General features: G+C 49.7%; 1 protein-coding gene across 1 annotated transcript in view; it reads left to right on the forward strand.

Moving 5' to 3' along the window:
- Positions 1–212: 212 nt before the first annotated feature.
- bmpr2b (bone morphogenetic protein receptor, type II b (serine/threonine kinase)) overlaps positions 213–23108 on the forward strand; it is a 69020-nt gene continuing 46124 nt past the window's right edge. Inside the window, exons 1-2 of the mRNA XM_064964071.1 lie at positions 213–1189; positions 21734–21919. Of these exons, the coding sequence (XP_064820143.1) occupies positions 1108–1189; positions 21734–21919 (268 nt within the window). The 5' untranslated portion in view covers positions 213–1107. The remainder of the gene's footprint in view (positions 1190–21733; positions 21920–23108) is intronic.

Below are 23108 nucleotides of genomic sequence, written 5' to 3' on the forward strand. Positions count from 1 at the left end.
AATCAAAAGAAAACGCAGAAACAAGCCAATAGGAAAACGCGACTCATATTCCAATATTTTTTGGGGCATGTTGTTGCACTGTGTGCGGGTCTTTCACCAGACATGTTGCCATCTTGTGGACACTTTATTTCAGTGGACCTGCTATCTGTAGAGTTATGTCCACAGGGTGGCGATAAAGTTCCACTACAGGTTCCAGCAGGAATGTATTGTTGTAGTTAGTCCTGTCTGCAGATAGGGAGCTTCCAGTTCTTCATCCACTCAAACAAATCCAACAACCTGATACTGGAGACACAACCAGGCGTTCCCCGGCCACACTGTCTGGTGTCCTGTCTGCAGATAGGGAGCTTCCATTTCTTCATCCAACAACCTGATTACTGGAGACACAACCAGGCGTTCCCCGGCCACACTGTCTGGTGTCCTGTCTGCAGATAGGGAGCTTCCGTTTCTTCATCCAACAACCTGATACTGGAGACACAACCAGGCGTTCCCCCGTCGCCCTGTCTGCCGCACTAACCGCCGCCCTGCCCGGTCAAGGCCAAATGCAACCGTGCCTGGGAGCAGCAGAAGAGACGTCTATCCACCCCGACGAGACTAACCTATTTACTAACCCTGAAAAGACCAAATAACCCTGAATGGATACGTTGATAAGACAAGGACCTATGCAATAGGCATAGTCAACATGGAATTTGTTTTGTTTTTGACGGACCTCTGTGAAACAACAAGCTAACGTCAGTTCGCTACCAAGGCGGCCTAACATTAGCAAAGGAGCTAGCTACCGTTAGGGGGGGAAACACGGCAAAGTTGGACTTCTGTGGGCAACAAAAAAAGAAAGGCCGAGGGGTTTATTCCCTAACAAGTTTATTTTAACATAGTTAACTACCTGTTAGTAACGCTAGCAGTGTATTGTTAATGTTAGTTAGGTAACTTAGCGTAGCTAACGTTGTGTCAAGTAGCTGTCTGTTAGCATGACAACCTGACGCCGTCTTCAATGTGTCGCTCCATGTTGGACACTCCGGTTATGGTTATTGAACTGTACGTGAAAGAGACAGAAGTGTATAAAGACATACGTTAAGTTTCGGAAGAACGGGAAGTTTAAAGTTAAATCAAATGTACAACAGAGTGAAGTCAATGTCGTTGCTGAAGCAAATCACGATGCTGTTGTTCGTGACGGCCCTCCCTCCGGTCCCCGGTGAGTTAACAACACTATGAGATAATAACCTATTGGACCTGTTCTGTGTGTTCTGGATAGTTTAGTTAACTAGTACAACAGTCCTATCAGGCGAAGCTCGGATATAGTCAGTACACGGTGGTCCATATCAGGTATACTGGTCTAGCCAGCTACAGGTTGTTGACACCACATCATGTGATTGAACCAAATACTTTTGGTCTTCATTACTGGGAGTTACAGGACAGGTTGTGTTTTGATTCGGACAAATCGAGAATGAAGATAGTATCGTTAAGGTTGGTGGAAAAGTATATCTTCTAAAAATGTCCCCCCCCCCCTGTTCTCCTCATGGGTTGGTTATAGAAACATACTAGAAGTCTACACTGTAGAGCTACAGCCCCCCCCCCCCCCCCTGTGTTCTCCTCATGGGTTGGTTATAGAAACATACTAGGAGTCTACACTGTAGAGCTAAAGCGTCCCCCCCCCCCGTGTTCTCCTCATGGGTTGGTTATAGAAACATACTAGGAGTCTACATTTACATTTACATTTAAGTCATTTAGCAGTCTACACTGTAGAGCTACAGGAACAAGTTGTACCTCCCTGTTCTAGACTTTGGGTTGATGCCTAGCTTCTGGAACACCTTGACAGATAAGAGTGGAAAGCTTCTGGAAAACCTTGAGAGATACGAGAGAGAGAGAGCAGATGGGAGGGAGAGAGAGAGAGAGAGAGAGAGAGAAAAGGAGAAATATAAAACTCTAGACTTTGGGTTGATGCCTAGCTTCTGGAACACCTTGAGGGATAAGAGAGAGAGCGGATGGGAAAGAGAGAGAGCGGATGGGAAAGAGAGAGAGCGGATGGGAAAGAGAGAGAGCGGATGGGAAAGAGAGAGAGCGGATGGGAAAGAGAGAGAGAGAGCGCGGATGGTAGAGTTAGAGAGAGAGAGCAGATGGGAAAGAGAGAGAGAGAGAAAAGGAGAAATATAAAACTCTAGACTGGGTTGATGCCTAGCTTCTGGAACACCTTGAGAGATAAGAGAGAGAGCGGATGGGAAAGAGGGAGAGCAGATGGGAAAGAGAGAGAGAGAGCGGATGGGAAAGAGAGAGAGAGAAAAGGAGAAATATAAAACTCTAGACTGGGTTGATGCCTAGCTTCTGGAACACCTTGAGAGATAAGAGAGAGAGCGGAGGGGAAAGAGGGAGAGCAGATGGGAGAGAGAGAGAGCGGATGGGAAAGAGAGAGAGAGAGTGAGCGGATGGGAAAGAGAGAGGGAGAGAGAGAGCGGATGGGAAAGAGAGAGAGAGAGCTGATGGGAGAGAGAGAGAGAGAGCAGATGAGAAAGAGAGAGAGGAAAGGAGAAATATAAAACTAGTTTAAGAATGGAGTGGTGATCAGGTGATGGAACACTCTCAGAATGTCTAGCTGTCTGTTTCCTCCCATTTCCTGTCCTGTAATTTAGCCTACTCTTTGATGAAGCGTGGGAGGATGTCAGCAGAGGGTGTGTGTGTGTGTGTGTATTGCACTGATTTGCCTATAACTATGTATATTACCTTAAAGAGCCTGTCCTCCAGGGCCACCCATTGTCTTGTTCTGCAGGTTTTACACTACAATACCCTGTCTGTCTACACTACCGTACCCTGTCTGTCTACACTACCGTACCCTGTCTGTCTACACTACCGTACCCTGTCTGTCTACACTACCGTACCCTGTCTGTCTACACTACCGTACCCTGTCTGTCTACACTACCGTACCCTGTCTGTCTACACTACCGTACCCTGTCTGTCTACACTACCGTACCTTGTCTGTCTACACTACCGTACCCTGTCTGTCTACACCACCGTACCCTGTCTGTCTACACCACCGTACCCTGTCTGTCTACACCACCGTACCCTGTCTGTCTACACCACCGTACCCTGTCTGTCTACACCACCGTACCCTGTCTGTCTACACTACCGTACTGTCCGTCTCCACCCTGTCCCCCTGGTCATACATTATATAATAGGTATTCTGTCTCCACTGTCCTACCCTGTTCCCATAGTCTGTTATAATAGATATTCTGTCTCCACTGTCCTACCCTGTTCCCGTAGTCTGTTATAATAGATATTCTGTCTCCACTGTCCTACCCTGTTCCCGTAGTCTGTTATAATAGATATTCTGTCTCCACTGTCCTACCCTGTTCCCCTAGTCTGTTATAATAGATATTCTGTCTCCACTGTCCTACCCTGTTCCCGTAGTCTGTTATAATAGATATTCTGTCTCCACTGTCCTACCCTGTTCCCGTAGTCTGTTATAATAGATATTCTGTCTCCACTGTCCTACCCTGTTCCCGTAGTCTGTTATAATAGATATTCTGTCTCCACTGTCCTACCCTGTCCCCCTAGTCTGTTATCATACATATTCTGTCTAGCTTCATGGTCTAGTAGTAAAATTAGCCTGACTGGAAATCAATTGAAATGGTGACTGTTTTTTAGAGGCCTGGAAGACAGCTACTCACTCAGCAGGTTACACGAGGAAGAATTACTCGGAGAGAGAGCGAGAGGGACAGACAGAGAGGGACAGACAGAGTGGGAGAGAGAGATGGAGAAAGCTGAGCTGTGATTGGTTGAGTCAACATTCCAGCAGCTCATCTCACTTCATAACTGTGATTTGCAGTAAGAGAATGTTAATAACTCTCCTTCTGCCAGGCTGTGGAACGAGAGCCCATCTGGCCCAACGAGAACCTAATAACTCTCCTTCTGCCAGGCTGAGGAACGAGAGCCCAACTAGAACCTAATAACTCTCCTTCTGCCAGGCTGAGGAACGAGAGCCCATCTGGCCCAACTAGAACCTAGTAACTCTCCTTCTGCCAGGCTGATGAACGAGAGCCCATCTGGCCCAACGAGAACCTAATAACTCTTCTTCTGCCAGGCTGAGGAACGAGAGCCCATCTGGCCCAACGAGAACCTAATAAATCTCCTTCTGCCAGGCTGAGGAACCAGAGCCCATCTGGCCCAACGAGAACCTAATAAATCTCCTTCTGCCAGGCTGAGGAACCAGAGCCATCTGGCCCAACGAGAACCTAGTAACTCTCCTTCAGCCAGGCTGAGGAACGAGAGCCCATCTGGCCCAACGAGAACCTAATAACTCTCCTTCTGCCAGGCTGAGGAACGAGAGCCCATCTGGCCCAACTAGAACCTAGTAACTCTCCTTCTGCCAGGCTGATGAACGAGAGCCCATCTGGCCCAACGAGAACCTAATAACTCTTCTTCTGCCAGGCTGAGGAACGAGAGCCCATCTGGCCCAACGAGAACCTAATAAATCTCCTTCTGCCAGGCTGAGGAACCAGAGCCCATCTGGCCCAACGAGAACCTAATAAATCTCCTTCTGCCAGGCTGAGGAACCAGAGCCATCTGGCCCAACGAGAACCTAGTAACTCTCCTTCAGCCAGGCTGAGGAACGAGAGCCCATCTGGCCCAACGAGAACCTAATAACTCTCCTTCAGCCAGGCTGAGGAACGAGAGCCCAACTAGAACTCGCCCAACTAGAACCTAACTCTCCTTCAGCCAGGCTGAGGAACGAGAGCCCATCTGGCCCAACTAGAACCTAATAACTCTCCTTCAGCCAGGCTGAGGAACGAGAGCCCATCTGGCCCAACTAGAACCTAATGACTGTCCTTCAGCCAGGCTGAGGAACGAGAGCCCATCTGGCCCAATTGATGCCGCCTATACTGATAGATAGACCTGCCTATACTGATAGATAGACCTGCCTATACTGATAGATAGACCTGCCTATACTGATAGATAGACCTGCCTATACTGATTGATAGACCTGCCTATACTTATAGATAGACCTGCCTATACTGATAGATAGACCTGCCTATACTGATAGATAGACCTGCCTATACTGATAGATAGACCTGCCTATACTGATAGATAGACCTGCCTTATACTGATAGATAGACCTGCCTATACTGATAGATAGACCTGCCTATACTGATAGATAGACCTGCCTATACTGATAGATAGACCTGCCTATACTGATAGATAGACCTGCCTATACTGATAGATAGACCTGCCTATACTGATAGATAGACCTGCCTATACTGATAGATAGACCTGCCTATACTGATAGATAGACCTGCCTATACTGATAGATAGACCTGCCTATACTGATAGATAGACCTGCCTATACTGATAGATAGACCTGCCTATACTGATAGATAGACCTGCCTATACTGATAGATAGACCTGCCTATACTGATAGATAGACCTGTCTATACTGATAGATAGATAGACCTGCCTATACTGATAGATAGACCTGCCTATACTGATAGATAGACCTGCCTATACTGATAGATAGACCTGCCTATACTGATAGATAGACCTGCCTATACTTATAGATAGACCTGCCTATACTGATAGATAGACCTGCCTATACTGATAGATAGACCTGCCTATACTGATAGATAGACCTGCCTATACTGATAGATAGACCTGCCTATACTGATAGATAGACCTGCCTATACTGATAGATAGACCTGCCTATACTGATTGATAGACCTGCCTATAATGATAGATAGACCTGCCTATACTTATAGATAGACCTGCCTATACTGATAGATAGACCTGCCTATACTGATAGATAGACCTGCCTATACTGATAGATAGACCTGCCTATACTTATAGATAGACCTGCCTATACTGATAGATAGACCTGCCTATACTGATAGATAGACCTGCCTATACTGATAGATAGACCTGCCTATACTGATAGATAGACCTGCCTATACTGATAGATAGTGTTCAGTTCTGACAGTCTGCCTGGTGGCCGACCTGCCTATACTGATATATCGGCTTAGCTGTATCTTGCAATTTCTTGGCTTGCAATGTCTCCCAACTTCAGTAAAGCAGGTCATATCATCAATGAATAGGCTTGGATTTTGAGATGAGTAAGATGCAACACTTGAAGAACAGACAGTGTCTGTTCATGCATACGGGTTTGCTTCACACTGTTCACACCATGGTAGTCAGGGCACCAAAAGAGCAGACAAGTGGAGCATCTTAGTTGTTGCACAAATTGACCCACCGTGCTATTTACTTTCTGCATCTAATTATCTTTGTTTTGTTTTTTGGTTGGGGATTTTTCTTAAAGTTTAGGATCCCAATTTTCCATAGAAACATGTAACTCTGAGGCTCAGTCTGGTTTAGGTCTACACTGGCTTTAATCAGGAGGATTATCATGTCTGCAGGCCAGCCTTAACCCATACAGACCCGAGAGAGCAGAGGGCCAGATGCAGAGGGACAGATTAGACAGCTTCAATAAATACCATCACCTCCCCCTCTTTCCGACCATTATGCCTCTCTCCCCGACCATTATGCCCCTCTCCCCGACCATTATGCCCCTCTCCCCGACCATTATGCCCCTCTCCCCGACCATTATGCCCCTCTCCCCTGACCATTATGCCCCTCTCCCCGACCATTATGCCCCTCTCCCTGACCATTATGCCCCTCTCCCCGACCATTATGCCCCTCTCCCCGACCATTATGCCCCTCTCCCCGACCATTATGCCCCTCTCCCCGACCATTATGCCCTCTCCCCGACCATTATGCCCCTCTCCCCTGACCATTATGCCCCTCTCCCCCGACCATTATGCCCCTCTCCCCTACCATTATGCCCCTCTCCCCGACCATTATGCCCCTCTCCCCGACCATTATGCCCCTCACCCCCGACCATTATGCCCCTCTCCCCGACCATTATGCCCCTCTCCCCGACCATTATGCCCCTCTCCCCGACCATTATGCCCCTCTCCCCCGACCATTATGCCCCTCTCCCCGACCATTATGCCCCTCTCCCCGACCATTATGCCCCTCTCCCCGACCATTATGCCCCTCTCCCCGACCATTATGCCCCTCTCCCCGACCATTATGCCCCTCTCCCCGACCATTATGCCCCTCTCCCCGACCATTATGCCCCTCTCCCCGACCATTATGCCCCTATCCCCTGACCATTATGCCCCTCTCCCCTGACCATTATGCCCCTCTCCCCTGACCATTATGCCCCTCTCCCCGACCATTATGCCCCTCTCCCGACCATTATGCCCCTCTCCCCGACCATTATGCCCCTCTCCCTGACCATTATGCCCCCTCCCCTACCATTATGCCCCTCTCCCTGACCATTATGCCCCTCTCCCCTACCATTATGCCCCTCTCCTGACCATTATGCCCCTCTCCCTACCATTATGCCCCCCACCTCTCCCTGACCATTATGCCCCTCTCCCGACCATTATGCCCCTCTCCCCTACCATTATGCCCCTCTCCCCGACCATTATGACCCTCTCCCCTACCATTATGCCCCTCTCCCCGACCATTATGACCCTCTCCCCTACCATTATGCCCCCCTCCCCGACCATTATGCCCCTCTCCCGACCATTATGCCCCTCTCCCCGACCATTATGCCCCCCTCCCCGACCATTATGCCCCCCTCCACGACCATTATGCCCCTCTCCCCGACCATTATGCCCCTCTCCCGACCACTATGCCCCTCTCCCGACCATTATGCCCCTCTCCCCGACCATTATGCCCCCTCTCCCGACCATTATGCCCCTCTCCCCGACCATTATGCCCCTCTCCCCGACCATTATGCCCCTCTCTCCCGACCATTATGCCCCTCTCCCCGACCATTATGCCCCTCTCCCCGACCATTATGCCCCTCTCCCCGACCATTATGCCCCTCTCCCCGACCATTATGCCCCTCTCCCCGACCATTATGCCCCTCTCCCCGACCATTATGCCCCTCTCCCCGACCATTATGCCCCCTGACCATTATGCCCCCCCCTGACCATTATGCCCCTCTCCCCGACCATTATGCCCCTCTCCCCGACCATTATGCCCCTCTCCCCGACCATTATGCCCCTCTCCCCGACCATTATGCCCCTCTCCCCGACCATTATGCCCCCTGACCATTATGCCCCTCTCCTGACCATTATGCCCCTCTCCCCGACCATTATGCCCCTCTCCCCTATAATTATGTATTTCCAGTAGGACATTTCATTAGTCTATAATGTGATGTATTTCCATTAGGACATTTCATTAGTCTATAATGTGATGCCCATTTCCAGTAGGACATTTCATTAGTCTATGATGTGATGTATTTCCAGTAGGACATTTCATTAGTCTATAATGTGATGTATTTCCAGTAGGACATTTCATTCGTCTATGATGTGATGGATTTCCAGTAGGACATTTCATTAGTCTATGATGTGATGGATTTCCAGTAGGACATTTCATTAGTCTATGATGTGATGGATTTCCAGTAGGACATTTCATTAGTCTATAATGTGATGCATTTCCAGTAGGACATTTCATTAGTCTATAATGTGATGCATTTCCAGTAGGACATTTCATTAGTCTATGATGTGATGGATTTCCAGTAGGACATTTCATTAGTCTATAATGTGATGTATTTCCAGTAGGACATTTCATTAGTCTATAATGTGATGTATTTCCAGTAGGACATTTCATTAGTCTATAATGTGATGTATTTCCAGTAGGACATTTCATTAGTCTATAATGTGATGTATTTCCAGTAGGACATTTCATTAGTCTATAATGTGATGTATTTCCAGTAGGACATTTCATTAGTCTATAATGTGATGCATTTCCAGTAGGACATTTCATTAGTCTATAATGTGATGTATTTCCAGTAGGACATTTCATTAGTCTATAATGTGATGTATTTCCAGTAGGACATTTCATTAGTCTATAATGTGATGTATTTCCAGTAGGACATTTCATTAGTCTATAATGTGATGTATTTCCAGTAGGACATTTCATTAGTCTATAATGTGATGCATTTCCAGTAGGACATTTCATTAGTCTATAATGTGATGTATTTCCAGTAGGACATTTCATTAGTCTATAATGTGATGTATTTCCAGTAGGACATTTCATTAGTCTATAATGTGATGTATTTCCAGTAGGACATTTCATTAGTCTATAATGTGATGCATTTCCAGTAGGACATTTCATTAGTCTATAATGTGATGTATTTCCAGTAGGACATTTCATTAGTCTATAATGTGATGTATTTCCAGTAGGACATTTCATTAGTCTATAATGTGATGTATTTCCAGTAGGACATTTCATTAGTCTATAATGTGATGTATTTCCAGTAGGACATTTCATTAGTCTATAATGTGATGTATTTCCAGTAGGACATTTCATTAGTCTATAATGTGATGCATTTCCAGTAGGACATTTCATTAGTCTATAATGTGATGTATTTCCAGTAGGACATTTCATTAGTCTATAATGTGATGTATTTCCAGAGAGGAGAGTCTGACCGAGCACATTTCATTAGTCTATAATGTGATCATTTCCAGTAGGGGACATTTCATAAGTCATAATGTGATGTTTTCGCAGTGAGGACATTTCATTAGGGGATAATGGATGTATTAACAAATAACTGGGCCATGGGTAAACACACTGCTGCTCTGTCCAATGAATATCCTGACCCATAGGACATTTCATTAGTCTATAATGTGATCTATGACCCAGTAGGACATTTCATTAGACCTATAATGTGATCCCCTCATTTGACCCATAGGACATTTCATTAGTCTATAATGTGACCCATCCAGTAGGACATATTCACTCTATAATGTGACCCATAGAGGACATTTCATTAGTCTATAATGTGATCCCCTCATTTCCAGACCCATAGGACATTTCATTAGTCTATAATGTGAATATTCACAGTAGGACATTTCATTAGTCTATACTCTAACCCTGACCCATGAGGAATACTCCCCCATAACCCATAGAGGAATTCCCCTCACTCTAACCCTGACCCATAGAGGAATACTCCCCTCACTCTAATCCTTCTAACCCTGACCCATAGAGGAATACTCCCCTCACTCTAACCCTGACCCATAGAGGAATACTCCCCCACATTAACCCATAGAGGATGTATTTCCAGTAGGACATTTCATCTAGTCTGATGTGATAGAGGAATACTCCTCTAGTAGGACCCCTGACCCATTTACTCCCCTACTCTAACCCATAGAGGAATATCACTCTACCCCTGACCCATAGAGGACACTCTAACCCTGACCCATAGAGGAATAGTCACTCTAACCCTGACCCATAGAGGAATATCACTCTACCCCTGACCCATAGAGGAATACTCCCCTCACTCTAACCCTGACCCATAGAGGAATACTCCCTCACTCTAACCCTGACCCATAGAGGAATACTCCCCTCTCTCTAACCCTGACTCATAGAGGAATACTCCCCTCACTCTACCCCTGACCCATAGCGGAATACTCCCCTCACTCTAACCCATAGAGGAATACTCCCCTCACTCTACCCCTGACCCATAGGAATACTCCCCTCACTCTAACCCATAGAGGAATACTCCCCTCACTCTAACCTTGTCCCATAGAGGAATAGTCCCCTCACTCTAATCCTGACCCAGGGAGAGGAATACTCCCCTCACTCTAACCCTGACCCATAGAGGAATACTCCCTCACTCTAACCCCTGACCCATAGAGGAATACTCCCCTCACTCTACCCCTGACCCATAGAGGAATACTCCCCTCACTCTACCCTGACCCATAGAGGAATACTCCCCTCACTCTAACCTGACCCATAGAGGAATAGTCCCCTCACTCTGCCCTGACCCATAGAGGAATACTCCCCTCACTCTAACCCTGACCCATAGAGGAATACTCCCCTCACTCTACCCCTGACCCATAGAGGAATACTCCCCTCACTCTAACCCATAGAGGAATAGTCCCCTCACTCTAATCCTGACCCATAGAGGAATACTCCCCTCACTCTACCCCTGACCCATAGAGGAATACTCCCCTCACTCTAACCCCTGACCCATAGAGGAATACTCCCATCACTCTAATCCTGACCCATAGAGGAATAGTCCCCTCACTCTACCCCTGACCCATAGAGGAATACTCCCCTCACTCTAACCCTGACCCATAGAGGAATACTCCCCTCACTCTAACCCTGACCCATAGAGGAATACTCCCCTCACTCTAATCCTCACTCTAACCCTGTCTCTACCCCTGACCCATAGAGGAATACTCCCATCACTCTAACCCTGACCCATAGAGGAATACTCCCATCACTCTAACCCTGACCCATAGAGGAATACTCCCCTCACTCTAATCCTCCCTAACCCATAGAGGAATACTCCCCTCACTCTAACCCTGACCCATAGAGGAATACTCCCCTCACCCTGACCCATAGAGGAATAGTCCCCTCACTCTAACCCTGACCCATAGAGGAATACTCCCTCACTCTAACCCATAGAGGAATACTCCCATCACTCTAACCCTGACCATAGAGGAATACTCCCCTCACTCTAATCCTGACCCATAGAGGAATACTCCCCTCACTCTACCCCTGACCCATAGAGGAATACTCCCCTCACTCTAACCCTGACCCATAGAGGAATACTCCCCTCACTCTAACCCTGACCCATAGAGGAATACTCCCCTCACTCTAATCCTCACTCTAACCCTGTCTCTACCCTGACCCATAGAGGAATACTCCCATCACTCTAACCCTGACCCATAGAGGAATACTCCCATCACTCTAACCCTGACCCATAGAGGAATACTCCCCTCACTCCCCTCACTCTAACCCTGACCCATAGAGGAATACTCCCTCACTCTAACCCTGACCCATAGAGGAATACTCCCTCACTCTAATCCTGACCCATAGAGGAATACTCCCATCACTCTACCCCTGACCCATAGAGGAATACTCCCCTCACTCTAACCCTGACCCATAGAGGAATACTCCCCTCACTCTACCCCTGACCCATAGAGGAATACTCCCCTCACTCTAACCCTGACCCATAGAGGAATACTCCCATCACTCTAACCCTGACCCATAGAGGAATACTCCCCTCACTCTAACCCTGACCCATAGAGGAATACTCCCCTCACTCTAACCCTGACCCATAGAGGAATACTCCCCTCACTCTAACCCTGACCCATAGAGGAATACTCCCCTCACTCTAACTCTAACCCATAGAGGAATACTCCCCTCACTCTAACCCTGACCCATAGAGGAATACTCCCCTCACTCTAACCCTGACCCATAGAGGAATACTCCCCTCACTCTAACCCTGACCCATAGAGGAATACTCCCTCACTCTAACCCTGACCCATAGAGGAATACTCCCCTCACCCTGACCCATAGAGGAATACTCCCCTCACTCTACCCCTGACCCATAGAGGAATACTCCCCTCACTCTAACCCTGACCCATAGAGGAATACTCCCCTCACTCTAACCCTGACCCATAGAGGAATACTCCCATCACTCTAACCCTGACCCATAGAGGAATACTCCCCTCACTCTAACCCTGTCTCTAACCCTGACCCATAGAGGAATACCCCTCACTCTAACCCTGACCCATAGAGGAATACTCCCCTCACTCTAATCCTGACCCATAGAGGAATACTCCCCCTCTAACCCTGTCTCTAACCCTGACCCATAGAGGAATAGTCCCCTCACTCTAACCCTGACCCATAGAGGAATACTCCCATCACTCTAACCCTGACCCATAGAGGAATACTCCCCTCACTCTACCCTGACCCATAGAGGAATACTCCCATCACTCTACCCTGACCCATAGAGGAATAGTCCCCTCACTCTAACCCATAGAGGAATACTCCCCCTCACTCTAACCCTGACCCATAGAGGAATACTCCCCTCACTCTAACCCTGACCCATAGAGGAATACTCCCATCACTCTAACCCTGACCCATAGAGGAATACTCCCATCACTCTAACCCTGACCCATAGAGGAATACTCCTCACTCTCTAACCCTGACCCATAGAGGAATAGTCCCCTCACTCTACCCCTGACCCATAGAGGAATACTCCCCTCACTCTAACCCTGACCCATAGAGGAATACTCCCTCACTCTACCCCTGACCCATAGAGGAATACTCCCCACTCTAACCCTGACCCATAGAGGAATACTCCCCTCACTCTAACCCTGACCCATAGAGGAATACTCCCCTCACTCTAACCCATAGATGAATACTCCCCTCACTCTACCCCTGACCCATAGAGGAATACTCCCCTCACTCTAACCCATAGAGGAATACTCCCCTCACTCTAACCTTGACCCATAGAGGAATAGTCCCCTCACTCTAACCCCTGACCCATAGAGGAATACTCCCCTCACTCTAACCCTGACCCATAGAGGAATACTCCCCTCACTCTAACCCTGACCCATAGAGGAATACTCCCTCACTCTAACCCTGACCCATAGAGGAATACTCCCCTCACTCTACCCCTGACCCATAGAGGAATACTCCCTCACTCTAACCCTGACCCATAGAGGAATAGTCCCCTCACTCTAACCCTGACCCATAGAGGAATACTCCCTCACTCTAACCCTGACCCATAGAGGAATACTCCCCTCACTCTACCCCTGACCCATAGAGGAATACTCCCCTCACTCTAACCCATAGAGGAATAGTCCCCTCACTCCCTGACCCATAGAGGAATACTCCCCTCACTCTACCCCTGACCCATAGAGGAATACTCCCCTCACTCTACCCCTGACCCATAGAGGAATACTCCCATCACTCTAATCCTGACCCATAGAGGAATAGTCCCCTCACTCTACCCCTGACCCATAGAGGAATACTCCCCTCACTCTAACCCTGACCCATAGAGGAATACTCCCCTCACTCTAACCCTGACCCATAGAGGAATAATAATCCTCACTCTAACTCTACCCCTGACCCATAGAGGAATACTCCCATCACTCTAACCCTGACCCATAGAGGAATACTCCCATCACTCTAACCCTGACCCATAGAGGAATACTCCCCTCACTCTAATCCTCACCTAACCCATAGAGGAATACTCCCTCACTCTACCCCTGACCCATAGAGGAATACTCCCCTCACTCCTGACCCATAGAGGAATAGTCCCCTCACTCTAACCCTGACCCATAGAGGAATACTCCCCTCACTCTAACCCATAGAGGAATACTCCCCTCACTCTAACCCTGACCCATAGAGGAATAGTCCCCTCACTCTAACCCTGACCCATAGAGGAATAGTCCCCTCACTCTACCCCTGACCCATAGAGGAATACTCCCCTCACTCTAACCCTGACCCATAGAGGAATACTCCCCTCACTCTAACCCTGACCCATAGAGGAATACTCCCTCACTCTAATCCTCACTCTAACCCTGTCTCTACCCCTGACCCATAGAGGAATACTCCCATCACTCTAACCCTGACCCATAGAGGAATACTCCCATCACTCTAACCCTGACCCATAGAGGAATACTCCCCTCACTCTAACCCTGACCCATAGAGGAATACTTCCCTCACTCTAACCCTGACCCATAGAGGAATACTCCCCTCACTCTAACCCTGACCCATAGAGGAATACTCCCATCACTCTACCCCTGACCCATAGAGGAATACTCCCCTCACTCTAACCCTGACCCATAGAGGAATACTCCCCTCACTCTACCCCTGACCCATAGAGGAATACTCCCTCACTCTACCCCTGACCCATAGAGGAATACTCCCCTCACTCTACCCCTGACCCATAGAGGAATACTCCCCTCACTCTAACCCTGACCCATAGAGGAATAGTCCCCTCACTCTAACCCTGACCCATAGAGGAATACTCCCCTCACTCTAACCCTGACCCATAGAGGAATACTCCCCTCACTCTAACTCTAACCCATAGAGGAATACTCCCCTCACTCTAACCCTGACCCATAGAGGAATACTCCCCTCACTCTAACCCTGACCCATAGAGGAATACTCCCCTCACTCTAACCCTGACCCATAGAGGAATACTCCCCTCACTCTAACCCTGACCCATAGAGGAATACTCCCCTCACTCTGACCCATAGAGGAATACTCCCCTCACTCTACCCCTGACCCATAGAGGAATACTCCCTCACTCTAACCCTGACCCATAGAGGAATACTCCCCTCACTCTACCCCCTGACCCATAGAGGAATACTCCCCATCACTCTAACCCTGACCCATAGAGGAATACTCCCCTCACTCTAACCCTGTCTCTAACCCTGACCCATAGAGGAATAGTCCCTCACTCTAACCCTGACCCATAGAGGAATACTCCCCTCACTCTAATCCTGACCCATAGAGGAATACTCCCTCTCTCTAACCCTGTCTCTAACCCTGACCCATAGAGGAATAGTCCCCTCACTCTAACCCTGACCCATAGAGGAATACTCCCATCACTCTAACCCTGACCCATAGAGGAATACTCCCCTCACTCTACCCCTGACCCATAGAGGAATACTCCCATCACTCTAACCCTGACCCATAGAGGAATAGTCCCCTCACTCTAACCCATAGAGGAATACTCCCCTCACTCTAACCTGACCCATAGAGGAATACTCCCATCACTCTAATGACCCATAGAGCAATACTCCCATCACTCTAACCCTGACCCATAGAGGAATACTCCCATCACTCTAACCCTGACCCATAGAGGAATACTCCCCTCTCTCTAACCCTGACTCATAGAGGAATAGTCCCCTCACTCTGACCCATAGAGGAATACCCCTCACTCTACCCCTGACCCATAGAGGAATGTCCCCTCACTCTACCCTGACCCATAGAGGAATAGTTCACTCTACCCCTGACCCATAGAGCAATACTCCCATCACTCTAACCCTGACCCATAGAGGAATACTCCCATCACTCTACCCTGACCCATAGAGGAATAGTCCCCTCACTCTACCCTGACCCATAGAGCAATACTCCCATCACTCTAACCCTGACCCATAGAGGAATACTCCCATCACTCTAACCCTGACCCATAGAGGAATAGTCCCCTCACTCTACCCCTGACCCATAGAGCAATACTCCCATCACTCTAACCCTGACCCATAGAGGAATACTCCCATCACTCTAACCCTGACCCATAGAGGAATACTCCCCTCACTCTAACCCTGACCCAGAGGAATGTCCCATCAGTGGGTCTAACCCTGACCCATAGAGCAATACTCCCATCACTCTTGACCCATAGAGGAATACTCCCATCACTCTAACCCTGACCCAGGGTTAGAGGAATACTCCTCTCTCTAACCCTGACTCATAGAGGAATAGTCCCCTGACTCTACCCTGACCCATAGAGGTTCATGTACCCCTGACCCATAGAGGAATACTCCCTCACTCTAGACCCTGACCCATAGAGGAATAGTGGGTACCCCTGACCCATAGAGCAATACTCCCATCACTTAACCCTGACCCATAGAGGAATAGTGGGACCCCTGACCCATAGAGGAATAGTCCCCTCACTCTACCCTGACCCATAGAGCAATACTCCCATCACTCTAACCCTGACCCATAGAGGAATACTCCCAGTCACTGGGTACCCCTGACCCATAGAGGAAGGGTTAATGTAGTAACCCTGACCCATAGAGGAATACTCCAGGGTCACTGTACCCCTGACCCATAGAGGAATACTCCCCTCACTCTACCCCTGACCCATAGAGGAATAGTCCCCTCACTCTAACCCTGACCCATAGAGGAATACTCCAGTCACTCTAGGGACCCATAGAGGAATACTGTCAGTAACCCTGACCCATAGAGCAATACTCCCATCACTCTAACCCTGACCCATAGAGCAATAGTCCCCTCACTCTAATCCTGACCCATAGAGGAATATCCCAGGGTTAACCCTGACCCATAGAGGAATACTCCCCTCACTCTACCCCTGACCCATAGAGGAATACTCCCCTCAGTGGTAACCCTGACCCATAGAGGAATACTCCCCCTCTCTAACCCTGACTCATAGAGGAATACTCCCCCTCACTCTAACCCATAGGGAGGAATACTCCCATCACTCTAACCCTGACCCATAGAGGAATAGTTCACTCTAACCCTGACCCATAGAGGAATACTCCCATCACTCTAGACCCCTGACCCATAGAGGAATGGGTCACTCTAACCCTGACCCATAGAGGAAGGGTCCCATCACTCTAGTGGGTCTGACCCATAGAGGAATGGGTTCACTCTAAGTGGACCCTGAGCAATGGTCCCATCACTCTAACCCTGACCCATAGAGGAATACTCCCATCACTCTACCCCTGACTGATAGAGAAGAGTGGGTTGGTAGTAACCCTGACCCATAGAGCAATACTCCCATCACTGGTAACCCTGACCCATAGAGCAATACTCCCCTCACTCTACCCCTGACCCATGGAGGAATACTCCCCTCTCTCTAATCCTCACTCTAACCCTGTCTCTACCCCTGACCCATAGAGGAATACTCCCCTCACTCTAATCCTCACTCTAACCCTGTCTCTACCCCTGACCCATAGAGGAATACTCCCCCCTCACTCTAATCCTCACTCTAACCCTGTCCCATAGAGGAATACTCCCATCACTCTAACCCTGACCCATAGAGGAATACTCCCCTCACTCTAACCCTGACCCATAGAGGAATACTCCCCTCACTCTAATCCTCATGGACCCATAGAGGAATAGGCTCTAATGGTCTGATTAACCCTGTCTCTAACCCTGACCCATAGAGGGACCCATAGAGTCCCCTCACTGTAGTGGTCTGACCCATAGAGAATAGAGATCACTCTAACCCTGACCCATAGAGGAATAGTGGTCTGATTAAGACCCATAGAGGAATACTCCCCTCACTCTAACCCTGACCCATAGAGGAATACTCCCCGGGGGACTCTAACCCTGACCCATAGAGGAATAGTGGTAGGGGGGGACTCTACCCCTGACCCATAGAGGAATACTGTAGTGGTCTGATTAGTTCCCCTGTCTCTTGACCCATAGAGGAATACTCCCCTCACTGTAGTGGTCTAATCCTCACTCTAACCCTGTCTCTACCCCTGACCCATAGGGAATTGGTCGGGGGGACCCATAGAGTGGTCTGATTAAGAGATGGGAATGGTCCCCCACTCTAACCCATAGAGGAATACTCCCCTCACTCTACCCCTGACCCATAGAGGAATACTGTAGTGGTCTGATTAGAGCAATGGGTTGGTGGTGGGGGGAGGTCTGTAACCCTGGTCCCATAGAGAATGGGTTGGTGACTCATAGAGGAATACTCCCCTCACTCTAACCCATAGAGGTCTGATTGGAGATGGGTTGGTGGTCAGGGGGGGAGGACTGTAGTGGTCTGATTGGAGATGGAATGGTGGTCACTCTAACCCATAGAGGAATACTCCCTCACTCTAACCCTGACCCATAGAGGAATACTCCCTCACTCTAACCCTGACCCATAGAGGTCCCCTGGTGGTCCCATAGGGAATACTGTCAGTGGTCTAACCCTGAGATGGGTTGGTCACTCTAATCCTTACCCATAGTGGTCTGATTAATGGGTCTGGTGGTAGGGGGAGGCTGTAGTGGTCTGATTAGAGATGGGTTGGTGGAAGGGGGGAGGCTGTAGTGGTCTGACACAGAAGATGGGTTGGTGGTAGTAGGAGGCTGTAGTGGTCTGATTAGAGATGGGAGGAGGAGGGGAGGACCAGGGTTAATGTAGATGGGAGGAGGAGGAGGAGGACCAGTGGTTAATGTAGCAGGAGGAGGAGGCGGACCAGGGTTAATGTAGCAGGAGGAGGAGGAGGACCAGGGTTAATGTAGTAGTGGTCTGATTACAGTAGACCAGGGTTAATGTAGTAGTGGGTCTGGATTAGTAGACCAGGGTTAATGTAGTAGTGGGGGATTACTGTAGTGGTTGATTAGAGATGGGTTGGTGGTACAGTAGGGGAGGCTGTAGTGGTCTGATTAGAGATGGGTTTGGTGGTGGGGAGGATTGTAGTGGTCTGATTAGAGATGGGTTGGGATTACAGTAGACCAGGGCTGTAGTGGTCTGATTAGAGACCAGGGTTGGTGGTGGGGTCTGGATTACAGTAGGGTTGATTAGAGAGTGGGGTCTGGAATACAGGAGAGCAGGGTTGATTAGTAGTGGGTCTGGTAGACCAGGGGAATGTAGTAGTGGGTCTGATTCAGGAGATGGGTTAATGGTGGGGGAAATACAGTAGACCAGGGTTGATGTAGTAGTGGGTCTGGATTTCAGTAGACCAAGATTAATTAGTAGTGGGTTGGGGTAGACCAGGGTTAATGTGTAGTGGGTCTGATTAGAGATGGGTTAATGTAGTAGTTGTTGTTGTGGGTCTGGAATACAGTAGACCAGGGTTAGGCTGTAGTGGTCTGATTGAAGAGATGGGTTGGTGGTAGGGGGTCGGGGGAGGCTGTAGTGGTCTGATTAGAGAAGAGATGGGTTGGTGGTGGGGGGAGGTCGGGGAGGCTGTAGTGGTCTGATTAGAGAGATGGGTTGGTGGTAGGGGGAGGTTGGGGGAGGCTGTAGTGGTCTGATTAGAGATGGGTTGGTGGTAAGGGAGGTCGGGGGAGGCTGTAGTGGTCTGATTAGAGAAGAGATGGGTTGGTGGTGGGAGGGGGGGAGGCTGTAGTGGTCTGATTAGAGATGGGTTGGTGGTGGTCGGGGGAGGCTGTAGTGGTCTGATTAGAGAAGAGATGGGTTGGTGGTATTTAGGGGAGGCTGTAGTGGTCTGATTAGAGATGGGTTGGTAGGGGGAGGTCGGGGGGAGGCTGTAGTGGTCTGATTAGAGAAGAGATGGGTTGGTGGTCGGGGGAGGCTGGAATGGTCTGATGAGAGAAGAGATGGGTTGGTGGTGGGGGAGGCTGTAGTGGTCTGATTAGAGATGGGTTGGTGGTGGGTGGAGGCTGTAGTGGTCTGATTGGAGATGGGTTGGTGGTCGGGGGAGGCTGTAGTGGTCTGATTAAGAGATGGATTGGTGGTGGGGGAGGCTGTAGTGGTCTGAATAGAGAGATGGGTTGGTGGTGGGGGGAGGCTGTAGTGGTCTGATTAGAGATGGGTTGGTGGTGGTCAGGGGAGGCTGTAGTGGTCTGATTAGAGATGGGTTGGTGGTAGGGGGGAGGCTGTAGTGGTCTGATTGGAGAGATGGGTTGGTGGTGGGGGATGCTGTAGTGGTCTGATTAGAGATGGGTTGGTGGTGGGGGAGGCTGTAGTGGTCTGATTAGAGAAGAGATGGGTTGGTGGTAGGGGGAGGTCGGGGGGGAGGTTGTAGTGGTCTGATTAGAGAAGAGATGGGTTGGTGGTAGGGGAGGTTGTAGTGGTCTGATTAGAGAAGAGATGGGTTGGTGGGAGGTCCGGGGGGAGGCTGTAGTGGTCTGATTAGAGATGGGTTGGTGGTAGGTGGAGGTCGGGGGAGGCTGTAGTGGTCTGATTAGAGATGGGTTGGTGGTAGGGGAGGTCGGGGGAGGCTGTAGTGGTCTGATTAGAGATGGGTTGGTGGTAGGGGAGGCTGTAGTGGTCTGATTGGAGATGGGTTGGTGGTAGGGGAGGCTGTAGTGGTCTGATTGGAGATGGGTTGGTGGTGGGGGGAGGTCGGGGGAGGTTGTAGTGGTCTGATTAGAGAAGAGATGGGTTGGTGGGAGGTCGGGGGGAGGCTGTAGTGGTCTGATTAGAGATGGGTTGGTGGTAGGGGAGGTCGGGGGGAGGTTGTAGTGGTCTGATTAGAGAAGAGATGGGTTGGTGGTCGGGGGGAGGCTGTAGTGGTCTGATTTAGAGAAGAGATGGGTTGGTGGTAGGGGGAGGTAGTGGGGGAGGTTGTAGTGGTCTGATTAGAAGAGATGGGTTGGTGGTGGGGGGAGGTTGTAGTGGTCTGATTAGAGAAGAGATGGGTTGGTGGTAGGGGGAGGCTGTAGTGGTCTGATTAGAGAAGAGATGGGTTGGTGGTGGTGGGGGGAGGTCGGGGGGAGGTTGTAGTGGTCTGATTAGAGAAGAGATGGGTTGGTGGTAGGGGGAGGTTGTAGTGGTCTGATTAGAGAAGAGATGGGTTGGTAGGGGGAGGTCGGGGGAGGCTGTAGTGGTCTGATTAGAGAAGAGATGGCTTGGTGGTAGGGGGAGGTCGGGGGAGGTTGTAGTGGTCTGATTAGAGAAGAGATGGGTAGGTGGTAGGGGGAGGCTGTAGTGGTCTGATTAGAGAAGAGATGGGTTGGTGGTAGGGGGAGGTTGTAGTGGTCTGATTAGAGATGGGTTGGTGGGAGGTCCGGGGGAGGCTGTAGTGGTCTGATTTAGAGAAGAGATGGGTTGGTGGGAGGGGGGAGGTCGGGGGAGGTTGTAGTGGTCTGATTAGAGAAGAGATGGGTTGGTGGGAGGTCGGGGGAGGCTGTAGTGGTCTGATTTAGAGAAGAGATGGCTTGGTGGTAAGGGGGAGGTCGGGGGAGGTTGTAGTGGTCTGATTAGAGAAGAGATGGGTTGGTGGTAGGGGGAGGTTGTAGTGGTCTGATTAGAGAAGAGATGGGTTGGTGGGAGGTCCGGGGGAGGCTGTAGTGGTCTGATTTAGAGAAGAGATGGGTTGGTGGGAGGGGGAGGTCGGGGGAGGTTGTAGTGGTCTGATTAGAGATGGCTTGGTGGTAGGGGAGGTCGGGGGGAGGTTGTTCTGGTCTGATTGTGTACTGTCTCATGTGTTTCCTGAGTGTTTCTTGAGAGCATCTCTGTTTGCTGAATGAGGAATGAATACCGCCCCTCCCCCCTCAGCTGACCAGCAGAAGGAGAGGCAGTGTGCCTTCACTGAGCAGCAGCAGCAGTGGGAGATGGAGCGCGTGGCGGTGGGGGAGGGACGGGTTTCCCCTGAGAACACCACGATCCACTGCTCTAAAGGATCTCACTGCTTCGGCCTCTGGGAGAAGAGTCCTCCTGGAGACGTCAGGCTGGTCAAACAAGGTGACCGTCTGCAACTAACCCTAACCCAGCACCACACACAGTCTGCAACTAGCCCCAACCCAGCACCACACACAGTCTGCAACTAGCCCCAACCCAGCACCACACACAGTCTACAACTAGCCCTAACCCAGCACCACACACAGTCTACAACTAGCCCTAACCCAGCACCACACACAGTCTACAACTAGCCCTAACCCAGCACCACACACAGTCTACAACTAACCCTAACCCAGCACCACACACAGTCTACAACTAGCCCCAACCCAGCACCACACACAGTCTACAACTAACCCCAACCCAGCACCACACACAGTCTGCAACTAGCCCCAACCCAGCACCACACAGTCTACAACTAGCCCCAACCCAGCACCACACACAGTCTACAACTAGCCCTAACCCAGCACCACACACAGTCTACAACTAGCCCTAACCCAGCACCACACACAGTCTACAACTAACCCCAACCCAGCACCACACACAGTCTACAACTAGCCCCAACCCAGCACCACACACAGTCTACAACTAGCCCTAACCCAGCACCACACACAGTCTACAACTAGCCCTAACCCAGCACCACACACAGTCTACAACTAACCCTAACCCAGCACCACACACAGTCTACAACTAGCCCTAACCCAGCACCACACACAGTCTACAACTAACCCTAACCCAGCACCACACACAGTCTACAACTAACCCCAACCCAGCACCACACACAGTCTGCAACTAGCCCTAACCCAGCACCACACACAGTCTGCAACTAACCCCAACCCAGCACCACACACAGTCTGCAACTAACCCCAACCCAGCACCACACACAGTCTGCAACTAACCCCAACCCAGCACCACACACAGTCTGCAACTAGCCCTAACCCAGCACCACACACAGTCTACAACTAGCCCTAACCCAGCACCACACACAGTCTACAACTAACCCCAACCCAGCACCACACACAGTCTGCAACTAACCCCAACCCAGCACCACACACAGTCTACAACTAACCCAGCACCACAAACAGTCTACAACTAGCCCTAACCCAGCACCACACACAGTCTACAACTAGCCCTAACCCAGCACCACACACAGTCTACAACTAGCCCTAACCCAGCACCACACACAGTCTACAACTAGCCCTAACCCAGCACCACACACAGTCTGCAACTAGCCCCAATCCAGCACCACACACAG

The sequence above is a fragment of the Oncorhynchus masou genome, unplaced genomic scaffold (genome assembly GCF_036934945.1).
Source record: "Oncorhynchus masou masou isolate Uvic2021 unplaced genomic scaffold, UVic_Omas_1.1 unplaced_scaffold_903, whole genome shotgun sequence".
Taxonomy (NCBI): domain Eukaryota; kingdom Metazoa; phylum Chordata; class Actinopteri; order Salmoniformes; family Salmonidae; genus Oncorhynchus; species Oncorhynchus masou.